The sequence below is a fragment of the Rhopalosiphum maidis genome, chromosome 4 (genome assembly GCF_003676215.2).
Source record: "Rhopalosiphum maidis isolate BTI-1 chromosome 4, ASM367621v3, whole genome shotgun sequence".
NCBI classification, from domain to species: Eukaryota; Metazoa; Arthropoda; class Insecta; order Hemiptera; family Aphididae; genus Rhopalosiphum; species Rhopalosiphum maidis.
In genome coordinates, this window is record NC_040880.1 from 38,993,808 (window position 1) to 39,010,495 (window position 16,688).

A 16,688-nucleotide genomic window follows, 5' to 3' on the forward strand; every position below is an offset into this window, starting at 1 on the left:
TAATATTAATTTTCAATTGTTTGCAATTATTTTTATAATTATTCATCAATTTGAGTGGCCAAAACTTCATCATTGACTCAAGAATACCCATATAAAATTAATAATAAAGGACATGAACAATTTAATTTAAAGATTGCAGTTAAATAATTATTTTAGGGAATCAACGTTTGCTTGTATAGAATAAGTAGACGGTTATGGTGGTACTATCGTATCTTATGAATTTAAAACGCACACTGCACTAACAGTACCATTATATTACTTAGAATTGATTGTAATTAAAAACTAAAAAAAGTTTTTTTGTGATATGTACTCTTTTAAAACTACCTAGTTTTGGTCCTAATTGAAATCCTTAAAATGTTCTTATAATGGTGCCAGAAAAACGTTAACTAGGCACTCAAAGAATTTTATAATTCTGTGAAATGGATGATTTTAGAAAATCAATTTTAGTTTGTAGAAAATTGAAAAAAATAAAGTAAACAGAATAAATTTGCTCCAAATTAAATATAATTTAAAATGTGATTATGATATTGGCTGGATAACAGTCACCACAGCTCTTCTATTAAGACATTTTAAATTCTAAGATAAAGGCGTGTGTCAATTCTATTGATTATAAAATAGTAAATTTTAATCTTTATACCTGTAATAAATTAATTTTAAAAATTTAATGGTACCCCTAAGCTACGTATTTCTCGTAGAAAATAATATTGATTCCATTAGCATTATGAAAATAAAAATATGTACATAAACAATTTTTTTACATAGTTTACTATATTTTAAATAAATTAAATAAAAATTAAGGGATAAATGCATACGTACATTTATTCGAAAAGATTCTATTAGGGAGTTATAATTATTTGTTAAAAGAAAATTAATATCAAAACAATACGATATGTGAGAAAAAATATCATTCAAAAATTAAGTAATACTATAATGCAATACAAAATATTTTTTAAGTAAATCAATGATTATTTATCAAACGAAACCTATTTCTGTCTATTAATTTTTAAATAAAAAATAATATAAGTAGCAGTATTTATAAGTTATAAAAAACTTTATTTCAAGTCATAGGCGCCAAGTTTAAAAAAACTTAATGGGTGCCTTGCCCAGTCTTGGTATCATAGACATAAATGCACAATGTGGGGATGGGGCTTAGCTCCTGGTTAATAACAATTCCCTGTAAAATTTAAAAAAATGCACGGAATCGCTATGGGGGCTAGTTACAATTCAATTTCCTAATATTTTAATTTTGGCTCTCCAAATTGCGTCTATTAGTGTTATAATTTTACGACTTAACTATTTTATTAGTATATACATATATAAATTATACAATATAATAATATTAACCATGCTGTACACTGAAAAATGCAATTCTATCATTAATTATAAAATATTATATTAATTAATAATCATACAACAAAATAAATGTATATTAAGTTTATAGCTTCTTTATAAATAATAATAAATTAAACAAAAAAAGATATGATTATGTTTTCAATTTTTAATTGTGCTCCTTGAAAACTTAAAGATATTCTTTGAAAATGATTGAAACTTGAATATAAATACACGTTATAAATATCCAATATTCTAATGGGTGCCCAGCTCCCCAAAATAATTTCAATGGGCGTCTTAGCCCCCGGGCACCCATGTACATGGCGTCTATGTTTCGAGTACTTTATAAGTTATAATAATATTATCATAACAACTCAGGTTAGATACAACCTTTGATACAGCTTATCCTAATATATGCCTTGGATTCAACTTATCTTTTGACAGTATTTTGTTTATAAAAAATGTATAAATACATAATTTATGCTTAAATTTGTTACTTTTATATTTCAAAAAAATCGAATGTTCACTGTTTTTTGTTAATTTAACCTTCAATCACGTTCTATCATATTACCCTCACCTGAGGCACTGATATAGTTACTAAAATGTAATTATGAATTGTTAGTTTTGGTGACCTGCAGCATCTTAAAAAGCAAATCGCGTATTACTTATTAATCTATACAGTTATAAACACGGAGAACGATCCGTGAAACAGCATGTCTCTATAATTTTATTTTAAATATAACCATAACGTTATAACACAATACAATAACATTTCCTTATTAATTTATAATTAATTTATAGTATTCCCTAAAGCTGGTACTTTAACATTCCATAGAACATTTAAAGGTATGTAAATTAGTTTTTATTTTATATCAATACAATAATATTTTTTTTAAATCGTTTATGCATAGTACGTTATAAAATAATAGCCTGCAACAGTTAAAATTAAATTAATAGTATTAATAAATGCGAACAATTAATATAATTTATAAACATAATATATAATATCAACGATTGAACGATTCAGATATCTTTAATGAATAAAATTGGAAATATAAATTTTGTATCAATATCATCATTAAATTATATAATAAATTAAAGCTAATAGCTCTTATATTTTTAAGTAAGAATAAAAAAATATTGTAATACAAATATGGTTATTCATAAATCATAATATCATGCGATCATTACTATATTAAATTCATTCGATTTTAAAATATTTAACTCATGAATTATTTTTATGATCACTAAAAATTGAAGGTATATCCAATAAGAACTTAATAAATTGATGTTCGTTCATAATCGTTTTTCGGATGCGGTGATTTATATGAGGGACGCGTGACGAGTGTCGAACACCTGGTCTCTATATTATGTCCGACTGTTTATTATTGTACATTTTACTATACTTTTTATTCATAAATATGATTGATAATTCTATTCTAATACATATCATATATTTATGAATATTGTCTATAACATAGTATATTCGTGACACAACAATGAATTCCAATCTAGAAGTTTTTATTGCAATATTTTATTGTATTTTTACGATATTTATATAGTTTCTTATATTATCATTCACCATAAACGAATAACATTTTTGATAACCATCGTTTGAAAAATGTAATTTCCTGATCAAAAACAATGGTTATTATTAAACAGGCACCTAATTTAGTGTATTTCTGATTGAAAATTTTCGAAATAAGTCTATAGCAACTTAAGATAATAATTGATAATTAAAATATTACCTACCAAAAATGTGCGTAACAATTTAACCCATATTTATATTGTAAGTTGATTTTAACGTTATAAAAGAATTTCAAACTTTTAACCTAATTATATCTAATAAGTACTGCATATGTTATGTATAAGTTATGAAAGGATTCATTACCATTGTGGTAATCTAAAAGATGATCTATGTGGCCATAAACTGTATTAATTATTAAAACTTAAGTTGTAAAACATTTAACATAACAGTTCTTAAAAACTATTTATTATAATTATCACAAAGATAATATTTTAAATTAATATTTTACACTCTATTGTGTAAAATAATGTATATAGGCTAAAAATAATTATTTTTTATTTTTCAATAAATCATAATATTATACCTATGTATTCAATTTAATTCAACAAATATTTATAATTTAGTATTAAAAATTACAATTTATAATACAATACTATTTAATATTTATTACACCGCAAACTAATAATTCAGTAGATTTAAGGATAAACTTAATATTACCAACCCCTACTTTACCATATTCTCTTTTTTATATACTTTATTTGTTATTATTATTATTATTATTTTTTTTTTTTTTATTAAAAACAGGTTTTTAAAAAACTCGGTGAGTATATTTACTTCCGATTCCCCTTCCCGTGAGGGCATAAGCACTAGGTTTTGTACAAAATATTAAAACGCTACCTTCAAATCTAAAAAACTTATTTTTATTTGAGCTACGTATATTTAAGAATAAATCATTTGCTTTAAATTATATTTTATAAATTTATATTATTAAGCGTGTTTTTCTCTGGATAATTTAAAAATATTTTGTTGTTTTTTTTCGTCATATAGGACCAATGATATTATAATGGTGAATCATATTATAAGTAAACAATATGCATAATATAATAGACAATTGTATTTTCACAAATCTGATTAATACTCGAGAATCGTAGATAACTAAACTATGATTTTACTTGTTAATTTAATTTTTATTAAACCGTTGAATCATCTTATAACTAATGACAGAATAATAATATATTTACTAAAAATAAATGAATTCATTTAATGACAACGATTTGATTTATCTTATGCGCATCAATTATTAAATCAATTAAATCTTACTAATTTCATAAAGGAAAATAAGTTCATATTTACCCATATTGTAATGATTTGTACAATATTATTATTTTCGTAATAATATACAAACATCAATGTCATGCATTATTTTCCAGGATATGCGAATCGTGAACTTGAAAATAATCCTGTTTGGATGAGAGCAAAAGTTACAAACACAACTTGGACCAATAAAACACGTTTAATGGGCTATCGTGTTCTTTAGACTTGTTTTGTATTTCCGTTTGCCTATGCGCAGTATTTACGCAACGCGAACCAGTCGCAGTTGACTACGCGAACCAGTCGTGACAGCTTCACAAACCTGTCCTGCGGTCCGTGCAAATCTCAACATTTAATACATCACGTATATCAATAAGGTTAAACGTCGGACCAAGTGTTATACACTATAGTTTCATAAATTCGATGTAAATACGCTCGGGATCAATCAAATATGCATTTCTCCGTCTCATCGTTTCCGTCCGCGGCTTGTATAATAATTTTGGTTCTGCAGCTGTCATGTTCTACGGAAAATATTTCGGCAGCGGAGTTAACGCTTTCTGCAGGGCCAAACATAAATGTCGATTTATCGGCAACAGTTTCGTCGGATGATATGATATTCACTACGTTACCGTCCGTGTTCGACCAAATCGAAGTGAAAAAAACCGATTCACAACCAGAGGTTTCATTTGTTCTGGGAGAAGAGCCGATAATTGAAAAACTGCCCACAGCAGAAGTTTCCGTGAAGGTAGACGATGAACTGACTATTCGAAAATTACCTTCTCAGTCAGACGACCCGTTAAACCCAACTAAATCTGATCAACTAACTCAAACAGAAGTTTTGTATGATGTAAATGATCCGACGAACACCAATAAACCAGATTTGAACGTTTCTTACGACATGAAAAGTGAATCAACCACAACCACAACAACTACACAGCCAGCCGAGACTTCATCTAAAGCTAACAAAGTTACTGGCAATCCATGGATACAGAAGATACAAGTCGCCAAATCCAGAAGCTTAGCACTTCCCCAACAAAATAACACTATCGAAATATCAACTGAAAAACCGATTTTATTGGGTCAAATCATTTCAAACATCCTATATGGTCCTCCTTGGTTAGCTCCTCAAACAAACTTAAAATGTGCACAAGACATGATGCTGTACAATATGCACTTGCAAAACTTAACGTTGTGGGCATTTAAAAGTAAGTGGCTTTATTTAAACATATAATTATTCAAAATAATTCAAATATTTGTTGATTAAAATGTATAATATATTGAAATAGCTAATAAATAAACACGGAAATATTAAGAATATGCAAATGCTTATTCATAGATTTATTTAAAATCTCAATTTTTCTTTAAAAAAAAAAAAAATTGTATTGTATATTACAACAGAATACTATTTAAAATAAAAATATCAATAATTAATAAATAATAAAGATGTCTTTAAACACATTTTCAGAACCTCAGTCAAAAGATTTAATGTATTAAATTGAATTACTAACACTAAATATTTTGTTTATTTTACAACATAAATTTAAGGGCAGTAACTTGTGACTCCTCCCCTCTCCAAAATGTAAACTTTTTTATAAATCATGTGTAGCACGTAATATGTAGTTCCATAATTTGTATTGCACTTATTACAGATGTAATATTGTAGTTTCTGGTTTAAGTATTTTATAAATTAATTATTATCATTATTATTATTATTATTTTTTATTTTATTTTTTTTATTTTTTGATAACCATACACCTTCATTACATACCTCACAACTATTTTTTTGTAAATAAATATAATTTAAAATTAATTTAATAAATCTATATAAGTTATAATTTTAATACATCAATACAAAATTATAAGACAATGTATGTTTCTCTTTTGTAGTTTTATCAGTTTCAAACTTAAAACAGTAATAATATTGCGCATTTTACACATCAAATTAATTACAAGCTGCAGCTGCTATACTATCATTAGAAGTTAAAACAATTAGTCAAATTAAATTTGTTACAATTTTTAACTAGCATTTTTAATTTTTTAAGGAAATATTTTTATCGTTAATAATTTAGTTAGACAAATTATAGTCGTATATACATTTTTATCTATTTATAAACATTGATAATAACAAAATATCTAAGTGGATGTCCTCGTTAAATATGCATATTTTTCAGTGCAATAATCTTTTGCATACATTGGTTAGAAGTTTAGGTCACTCCGAAATAAACCACTGTCATCTGACCGGTTTCAATGATTTATTAAATATATTTGTGTAAAAGCACCAAGTGCTGTTTTCCTTGTATTAAATTTCCGGATTATTTAATAAATTAGTTCACAAATAAATGGTAAAAAAAAAATTAATAATAACATAATATTGTTATTATATCACGAATAATTTATTTTATTTTTATATTAACATTTAATGAAAACAAAGCATATTATTCGTTAGTATCTAATAATAAGAATCTGCCTACGCTATATTTTGTTTTTTATTTATAATTTATTCGGTTGAATTTTATTACAGTTTTTAAATTGATAAAATCATAAATTAAATTTAAAAAGAACGCTTTTCATGAAATTTGTATTGTTTGGTATACGTTATTGAATATCGAACAAACTAATTATAACGTATGAGAGAATGTGTAAGACTATCACGTTGTACGACTTATTTTTGATTGAATTTCAATACTCCCGTTTAATTATACTATTATTAAGTACACAATAGCGTTTAAATATTTTAATGTATGTACTGAAATCTTAACTCTCAAAAGCAATAAAATAAAAAAAGTTACAATTTTAACTTATTGAAACAATACGTTTTTAGAATCTCAGCAGGGCGACGAATGTATTGATTTTATAACAATGATGTTTTTTTTCTGTTAGTCATCGCCTTTTGGGCAGTAAAAATACTTCGATTTTTTAACTTTAGATTTCTGATAACGAATTGAATCTAGTTGGTAGTTTAGAAGTCAAAAGTAAAATAAACTTCTGAATAAACAGAAAATAAAAAAAATAAAAAATCTAGAAAAAAACGATAATTTTTACACAAAACTAATATTTTACAAAATTAATTTTGTTTTTATGTTGTAAAAACGTATAACTTTATTCGTACATTTTTATTACTATTAATAATTAAAATTCTGACGACATTTTTCAAAATATTTATTAAAGCTAAAAATAGTTAAAAATCCCTAAATCCCTCCCCTCAATCAGATATTCTTTACCACTATCATAGTTTAAAATCGAATCATGTTTATTTTTTCAGAAAGTGATAATAGAACAAAAATAAAAAACACTATTGTAAAATCAATACGTTCAGGATTTAAAAAAGTAATCTTTTTTAATTTTAAGTTATTATTATTATTATAACATAAAATTATCGTTTATAATATAGTGGGACAACTTATACATATTTAATTTGAAATTTTTGAGGCTCATATGTTTTAAAAAACATATTTGGTACACTTTAATCAATTTAACCCCGATATAACTCACATAATGACACATCAAAACATATGCAATAGAAAAATACCTAAATATTTAAATTTTTTGAAAATACACAAAATCCCTTAAATAAATAATTGATTCACATATATTAGAATACATATTTTATTATTTTAATTATTAATTTTTAAAATCAACTAGTTTTTATTAAACACATAAATTGTGTATAGCATATTGTATATGACTACATGTAAATATTTATGTTATCGTTTATTGCATTTTTATATAGTGTTAGATGCCACATCAAAAGGTCCCGAAGGGCTTGTAGATGCAAACACATTCAGTTTCGGTAATTTCGACCAATGTTTAGAATCACAATCTAAAAATCTCGGTATATCCGGAGGATACACATTGGTAGACATTGATTTTCGACCGAGTTATCAATTATATCCAGGATTTTATGACAACGATCACTTGAAAGATTACGATCCGTTTGATCAAGATAAGACGACATGGGAAATATTGAAGGTAAAATTTACAGTTGTATAAAGTGTTTTATATTTATGAATAGGTATGATTTTATCGTATATACAATATAAATTGTCGATGAATATATCGCTCACATGACTGCATTCTTCAAGTATTAAATCATATTAATACAAACGAAAATATTGATCAACACTAATAGAATATATAGTATTTCAATAATTTATTTGAAAAACATTATATTTTTTTTTTGTCCATATTTTTGTCGGACTAATAAATTGTTGTGACCTATTTGTCTTTGACCATTTTTTCCAAAAGCTTTTTCTACGTTCATTATTATCGATTACCAATCATCACCCAACAATTTCATATTATAATATAAATTCATTTAAATTCGAGGTATATAAATGGCTATATTTTTTTGTCGTTTGGCTGATACTGTTTAGTTATAATCAACTTCGAGTTGTTTGTCGTGCTAAATATTTTCAAACTTAACTTAAAATTTTTTCCTTCAAATGGTTTTATTTATTTAGCACAACGTACAAGAGGCTTATGTACAAAGGCACAAGTTTCAATGGGCCGTGTGTTTACCAGATACTTGTCAATCGGAGGACGTTCAAAAGATCGTGAGCAACGTATTAATACCAGAGCTGAACCGTCATGGATTGGAAGGCAATGTAACCATCGACCCATTGTTGCACACTTCCAAAGAAAATGTATATAAATTCACTGCGGGTTTCTTCTTTGTCTGGTGCGTTTAAAAGTAATACTTTTATATTATTCAGTGCCATGTGATGTCGATTTTTATTTTTTTGTAGTGCAATGTACGTGATGATCGGACTGCTTGTAATCGTAGGCACTTTATACGATTTTATTTATCTGCAATACCGACCAAAATCTGAACACGGACCAATGAGTAAGTTTAAGTCAATTTTTGTAATAAGATTTTTTTTTTTTTATTTAAATATTATTTTTATTTTACTCTATCGTTATGTCTCACTATTTTATTAGAAAAACTCATGAAACCGTTTTCACTTATCTCAAACATTGAAAGACTTATGAAACCGTCGGAAACCGAGGAGTTTTCAATTTTAAATGGATTTAAAGTATGTGCGATTCTACAGGTCATCATCGGTCACAGATGGTTTATTGAGCTCGGAAACCCACAGTCAAATCCTAATTTTACTCATTGGGTAAATTCAATTAAATGTGTATTACGAAGCATTGATAAAGCCATAATTATTTATATCAAATGTTTTTTGTTTAGATGATTCACAATTTCTGGTTGGGCTACTTTAAATGTACCATATTTTTAGAAACATTCTTTGTAATTAGTGGATTCCTCACGTTCTATCTAATTACAAAACAACTTACAGAAAAAAAACATTTAAACTTCATACCCATTATGATTTACAGATGGTTGAGGTACGTGATACTTTTAATTATTTAACTTTTCGAGTGTCATTACTATTAGCATTGATTATATAATCAATGCTATTAGTGTACGAGTATTTTGATTTCAGAATATTCCCAGTGTACGGAACACTTATTGTCACATATATTTTCGTACTTCCGTATCTTAACAGTGGTCCTTTATGGAGGATGATCGTGTACAGGGAATCGGAAAGATGTCAAACCAATTGGTGGACAAACGTACTTTTTATAAACAATTACGTGCACACGGACGAATTGGTAAGCTATTTTATTATTTTATTTTATTTACACTATTTGTCATAAATATGATCTAAAAGTCTAATGTTTATAGTGTATTATCCCCGCATGGTATTTGGCTTGTGATATGCACTTCTTCATAGTTGGCACACTACTGACCTATGTGATTTGGAAGTGGAGGAAGCAAGGACTGGTGATACTTGGAACGTGTTTGGCTTTATCGACAGTAATTCCTGCTTATATAATAATAACTGAGAATCAACGAGGAACGGCTGATATTACTCCCCAGTAAGTATTTATATTAATCAAAATGGTCTGATCTTATATTATATTTAAATCAATTACCTGCTCGGTTTCTTGTATAAACATCATACACTTATTACTATCGACTAGTGTAGCATCATCATCAATATAACCTAAAATCTACAATTGGAAATTAATTTTATTAATCCAAATTTACGACAATATAATGTATTTCATAAACAGACTTATTTGTTTTCTAATGTATAATAAAAAATAATCTGTATACAAATTCTATAAATTTTGATTTGAAAAATATTTTCACAGTTGTTATTGCTAATATTTATAGGTGAAAAATTTCATATATTATCATAATTCATAGAAATTATTAATTTATATTTTTTTAATATCATACAACTCAAAATATGAGCCTTAATATCTTGAAGAATTATCTATACAATGTCATATTATATTAATTGATACATATTTGTAAAAGATTTTCTACTGACATATTTATTTTAAGCTATTTTATTGAAGTGAGAAGTAAGAGATTTCAATTTCAATTATTTTAAACCAATCAGTATTTGTAAAGATTTTAATATTTTATTCAAATTAAATTTATAAATCAAATTAAATATTATACAAAATGTCTGAATTACAGAAATCTTAAAGATCTCAGCAAAGAAAGATTTTATACGGAAGTGTATATAAAAAGCCATATGAGGTCAATGACTTACTTTGTTGGACTCTTAGCAGGATACCTGTACATGAGGTTGAAGGAAGCTGATTATAAGTTGTCATTGGTAATATAGAGTTTAACTCTTAGTAATACGCAAAATCAATATTATTTAAAAAAACTAAATAAATAAATATTAATATATTGTCGTTTAATAAAATATAATTGCTGAAATAAATATTATATTACAACACGTTACTCTAACTATTATTATACATTAATATTTATAAATTTACAGAAAAGTCGTATTTTCTGGGCTCCAGTTGTTCTTATGATTGGAAATATTATATATTTGAGTTCTGGAACATTCTTTACATTAAAACACAAATATGTAAATTACGAACACGCGATATACTTTACAGTCGGTCGACTTGTGTGGTCTATTCTTATATCTTATGGAATAATAGGTCACGGACTCTCCGGATTTGGTATTTTAATTAAATTTTAAAAACCTGACATTATTTTAATTTTTTGTTATCTGTATGAAAAGGGGTCTGTATCAGCGGCTTTTTAGGCCACAGAGTTTTCCACGTTCTTGGAAAATTAGTTTTTTGCGTCTACATGTACCAGGAAATAATTCAACTCCAAACGATTGGGGCCATCGAGACACCAACATACCAAAACTTAACACTAATAGTAAGTACTATAAAATTAACAATTTTTTTCCTTCTAAAAAGACATATAATGGAATGTGTTTTATCATTTTTTAGTTTTTCGTTTTTTTAAAAATGATATTTAAATGCTTTACATAGATACTAATCTTATTCCAATGAAATTAATTTATTCGGTTTTACTACAGTTTTGGAGATTTTGTGGAGACGCTACAGTGGCCTTCATGTACGCGTTTGCCATTAATGTTATGATTGAATCACCATTTGATAGATTCCAGAAAAATGTAATGAAAATATTTGTTGGAGGTAAGAAAATATTACAATTTAATAAATTTAAGGTCTTCACCATATTATGGCATACATGGTCTTTTTTGTTAGTCAGCTCAAATCAAAAATAGATAATAAATATGGTAGGCATATTTAGGTAGGTACTGTTTTAATAATATTTTAATAATTATATAAGTATTGCATTTAGATAAAATTGTACATATCAATTGAAAAAATATTTCATTAATATTTACAAACTAATAATAAATATTAATTATAGTTAATAAAGGTGTTTTTATTTATACTTTCTAACTTAGCATTATATATATAAATATATTATATTTTTAAATATTACACCAGATCAGAACAATATTACCCTATTAATTTTAGATAAGTATTTACAACGAATTTAATTATTTTGTTATAATTTAAAAAATAATTATCTTGGCAACTTTTTGACTTAATGTATATATTATATTTTATACACAATACAATTTATAAAATATTTAGACGAATTTGTACTATGACATTATATTATTATTGTTATATTAAATTGATACACTGAATCATATTAGAACAATATATTTTATTTAATAAAAATTAATAAATGACATTTTTTTAGCAAACATTTGTTGAACCAACCGCTTTATAATATAAAAAAATAAATTGTTATTGTTAATATTATAAAATATACTAAACAATAGAGGCATCGAAACCAACTAAACGCAAAACAACTCCCCGATCTTAGAATTTTAATATTTTCACCTATCTTTAGAATATGATTACTTAATAATGTTATTTTATTATTGTTCTAGATGCGTTTTCAAAGCCGAAACCACAACAATCAATTAATAAAAACAATCCTGAAAACTACGAGGCACAAGCATAATTTTAATTTATCTATTAACTTATATTAGTAAATTATTTCTTGAATGAAAATATGGTTCATTTTAAATATTTAGTTGTAGTAAATTATAAAATAATTATCATACCTATATTTATTAGAATTGATACAATTCAATATAATTTATAAATATTTGAGAGAAGTATCAATTATTATAATTATGTGTAATGTTTGTATCTAGTCAACACTACAATAATATTGTATAACAATGTTAAACTGTCGAATATACTTCTAATTGAACTTTGAACAGAGGTACTATTAAGTTATATTTGGTAGAATAAATCAATTTTTGATAAATATGTATATTGATTCACCGAGCCTGCTGGCCCCTTGTTTATGATATTGTGTTTGGAAGACATGGTTATTGTGACTAATTAACAACTTAAATAATCAATATTAATCTTTTAACATTTATAATTTGCAAAAATAGTCCAATTATAATAAACACTAGAACCAATATTAAATCTAATTTATATTATTTAAACTATTTTTAAGAACTTTTATCCTTAGTACCTATAAGCATCTTAAAAATCGAAAAAAGAAATTTGAATTAGGCACATTCGACATTTAAATGAAAATAGACCACTAAATAATTTACAGTAAAAAGGGGGTTTTTATTTAGAACCAGAAGTTTGTATCTCCATAATACTATATATTTAATGGTAGATTTAAAAATTTCAAATATTATATTTTGAATAACTGCATTATTGAAGGAAAAAAGAGTAAATCATCCTGATTATTTGACTAGTAATATGGTTTCCTTAAATTATACTAAACAATAAATTTAATTACCTACCTATATAATTTATTAATATTGTTATACACTTACACATTGAAGGAATATATTTTAGGTACTGATAAAAATAAGGTTTCTACTTTGCTTGTCTCAACTATTGCCATTATATTTCTTAGAAGGCTGCTTAAGTATAAAATATTAATTTTACTAGAAAAATTTATCTGATATTTTAATATATAAACACCTTTCCAGTGAACAAAAACATATAAAATTAAATAACGATACAACTATAATAATGAAATTGATCAATATGACTGAGCTAATCGCCATAAATTTAAATTTATTATTTTTATTTATTATAATTTTGCATTAAATTATCAACTGCTTTAAATACAAATTTAATGTTTTAAAACTTATCAATTAAAGCATTAAATATTAATATTAAAATAAATTTCAAAAACCTAAAACTAGTAGATTGTACTACTAAAAAAAAAAATGTTAAAACAATATTGTGAAAATATTTAAAACATAACAATAACAGTAAGTTGGTACTTGTAATTTTATTATAACGATCAATAAAAACATAGTAAGTTAATATCGTTGAGACGTTTTAAACATATATAAAGTGATAACATTTGCTAGAAGAATTTTTTTATTAAAATTACTTGTCTAGTATAAATAGTTAAAAATAAATAATAACAAGACTTACAAAGTGTCCAGTTTAATAAATTTTTTTAATTTTCATAAAAATAATTAAAGATTATTGAACATTAACTCAAAATATCTAAAAAATATATAATAATACTAATAAAATAAACAATTAACAAAATATTATTATATAGAATTTTTATTTTTATAATTACGAAATATTCATTAAAATCGATTTTGATACAAACGTAAATTTTGAAAAGTTTAATAGTGTTGAGTTATAAACATTGTACTTATTGTTTTATTTACTAATATTAGTGATATTATTAAATAAGTACATTGATTATTTAATCATTAACTTAATGTATTGATTTTAAAGTTATGTAAGAAAAAATATTTAAAATGTGTCTATATATTTTATGAGATTTAAAATTACTTTGAATAAAATGATGGCAAAGAGATTGACAAAAAAAAAGAAAAATAAAAAAAAAAATTTTTTGAGAACTATAAATGTTTAAAATAATTATTTTCTCGAAAGAGCGAAAGCATGACATAAGGGACATATTTATTCAATAAAATTCTATATTTTATTTATAATTTTATTTAAAAAAGTATATTTTTAATACCTATATAAATGTATCATAACATTACGACTAAATTCTATTATAGATATACTCTTTGTGTCATTTTTCAAATCTTAGTATTATTATTTTATAATATTTCGGAACTCAATTCAGATATTTCATACTATATTATAAAAAATAAGCATTCAAACATGATAAATGATATATCTGTTCACAGTTAAATGAATTGAATAAATTGTATTAAGCTTAATACGATAATATTCTATCTGAATCAAAGAATGTATCAATTTCAATGTAGCTTTAATAAAAACCTAGTTCCTACATATCGATTTAAATCGAAATAAAAAAAAAGAAACTAATATTATATAAAATTGTTGAATAATAATATACTTAAATTATGTTTATTTACTTTTGAAATATGTGTCGATGATAACATGAATATAAATACGAGTATACCACCACCTAATAATGCAGTAAATCAGATTTAATTTTTTTTAATTAAAAAATGAACTCAGTTTAGCGAAATAAAAAATTCATTTCGTATATAATCATTATTAATACTGTATAGAATATTTATTTATTAGGTACAATATTTTTAAGATAATCATTTAATAGAAAGTAATCTTATGCAAAATGAAATAGATATTTAAGCTATTAAATACTGTATTTTTAAAATCAAAAATAAAATATGGAATTTTCGTTAATTTGTAAAATCAAAATTAATTTCATAAGGGTGTGTATACGAATTATATATACACATAATATATAGTACAGATTACTATAACTATTCTATATTTTATTATAGTAGGAACACACAATATGTAGATAATAGAACTTTTCATTGATCTCGTGGTCACTTGTTAATCAAAATCCACACAATGATAGTAAAACGAAATATTATTATTATACATTACCGATGAGAAATAAAAAGTGATTAGAAAATTGGGAAAATTAATAATAAAATTGAGTTTTACATATATTTCAATCGTTTTTGTAACAGTTTAAGAAGAAAGTCTATTATAGGTGTTTAATATGATTATGTAAGTATAATATGTTTTAATATTATCCATAATTAGTAATTTTTATAATTATACATAGTTGCTTAAATACAGACGTATATTTATTAATATTACTAGCGTGACTAAGCCTTTGAAATTAGCAGTAAGAACTGTAACGTTTCACCTATTATAAAATATTATTATTTACTATCATATACTAATAGATGTTTCAAACATATTGAAATTTAAAATACTCATATTTACTACTACACATGTACCTATACAAAGTTTTTGCCATGAATTTCCATTTTCAGTCAACCGTTTTTATTTTATTTTCACTATTTCCGGTATCGTGCAAGCAAGGAAAACCATCATCATCCTACATATTACTTACAAACAGTGGATAATATATTTTACACTCATTAGAATGACAAAATTGTATACGTGTTCTATAAGCGCGTATCGAATAGCGAGCTATTTCTTATTTTAAATTAATAAATAGTAATATATAAATGGTATTTTAAAGCACTATCACTATCTGCTAATATTATCACTAAAAATAAAAATTATAAAAAATATGTACAAAATGGGTCTACTATTTTTTTATATACAACAATATGGCTGACCTGAACTAGTTGGGGGAAAGGGCGAAGAAGAAAAATATATACCAAGTCGATAAGTAGAAATTAACTTCTCAACTACCTAGTAAAAGTTTATACACGCGTAAAAACATTTTCTATAATTAATTTTTATTGATGTCTTTATTTATTGCTTATTGAATTCGTTATCAAACTTATATGATCAATAATATTACTGTTTTTATAAGTTATAACTAGAGCGTGGATTTTTATGCACTTAAAAGTATCGAAATATGCCATATAATATGTAGTAAAAATTATGAAAATATGCAAAAACTATGTAGTCAAAATTATAAAAATATGTAAAAAATATACAAGAATTTTTTATTTATTTAAAATTTACAATAAAACTTATAATAATTAACTACTTAAAAACTTAATAAAAAAAAATTTAGGGAATTTTCTGAACTTAATTTATTTTTAAAATTTTATTTATTATTAAAATAAATAATCATATGCATTTCAAGCTTTTCTTCTGTGAAGCTGTGTCGTTTATTGATTAATTTATTTTTAAAGACTGAGAACCAACATTTGACGTCAACCAAAGTTATTGGGGCATA

The 16,688-nt window shown here is 24.5% G+C and overlaps 1 protein-coding gene across 1 annotated transcript; it reads left to right on the forward strand.

Moving 5' to 3' along the window:
• Positions 1 to 2,029: 2,029 nt before the first annotated feature.
• On the forward strand, positions 2,030 to 12,829 carry LOC113560383 (nose resistant to fluoxetine protein 6-like). The gene is made up of 14 exons (XM_026966220.1): positions 2,030 to 2,175; positions 4,288 to 5,373; positions 7,899 to 8,137; positions 8,629 to 8,846; positions 8,914 to 9,011; positions 9,107 to 9,288; positions 9,363 to 9,520; positions 9,619 to 9,787; positions 9,861 to 10,054; positions 10,668 to 10,809; positions 10,981 to 11,170; positions 11,233 to 11,378; positions 11,542 to 11,659; positions 12,436 to 12,829. Exons 2-14 carry the CDS (start codon positions 4,620 to 4,622, stop codon positions 12,507 to 12,509), a joined length of 2,682 nt encoding a protein of 893 aa, XP_026822021.1. The 5' UTR covers positions 2,030 to 2,175; positions 4,288 to 4,619; the 3' UTR covers positions 12,510 to 12,829.
• The last annotated feature ends 3,859 nt before the right edge of the window (positions 12,830 to 16,688 follow it).

Excerpts from the sequence above, each read along its gene's own strand:
- LOC113560383 (XM_026966220.1), top strand. The coding sequence starts at position 4,620 with ATGCATTTCTCCGTCTCATCGTTTCCGTCCGCGGCTTGTATAATAATT. Across the intron at positions 11,379-11,541 it reads ACCAAAACTTAACACTAATA|TTTTGGAGATTTTGTGGAGA; the intron begins GTAAGTACTATA and ends GTTTTACTACAG. Across the intron at positions 11,660-12,435 it reads AATGAAAATATTTGTTGGAG|ATGCGTTTTCAAAGCCGAAA; the intron begins GTAAGAAAATAT and ends TTATTGTTCTAG.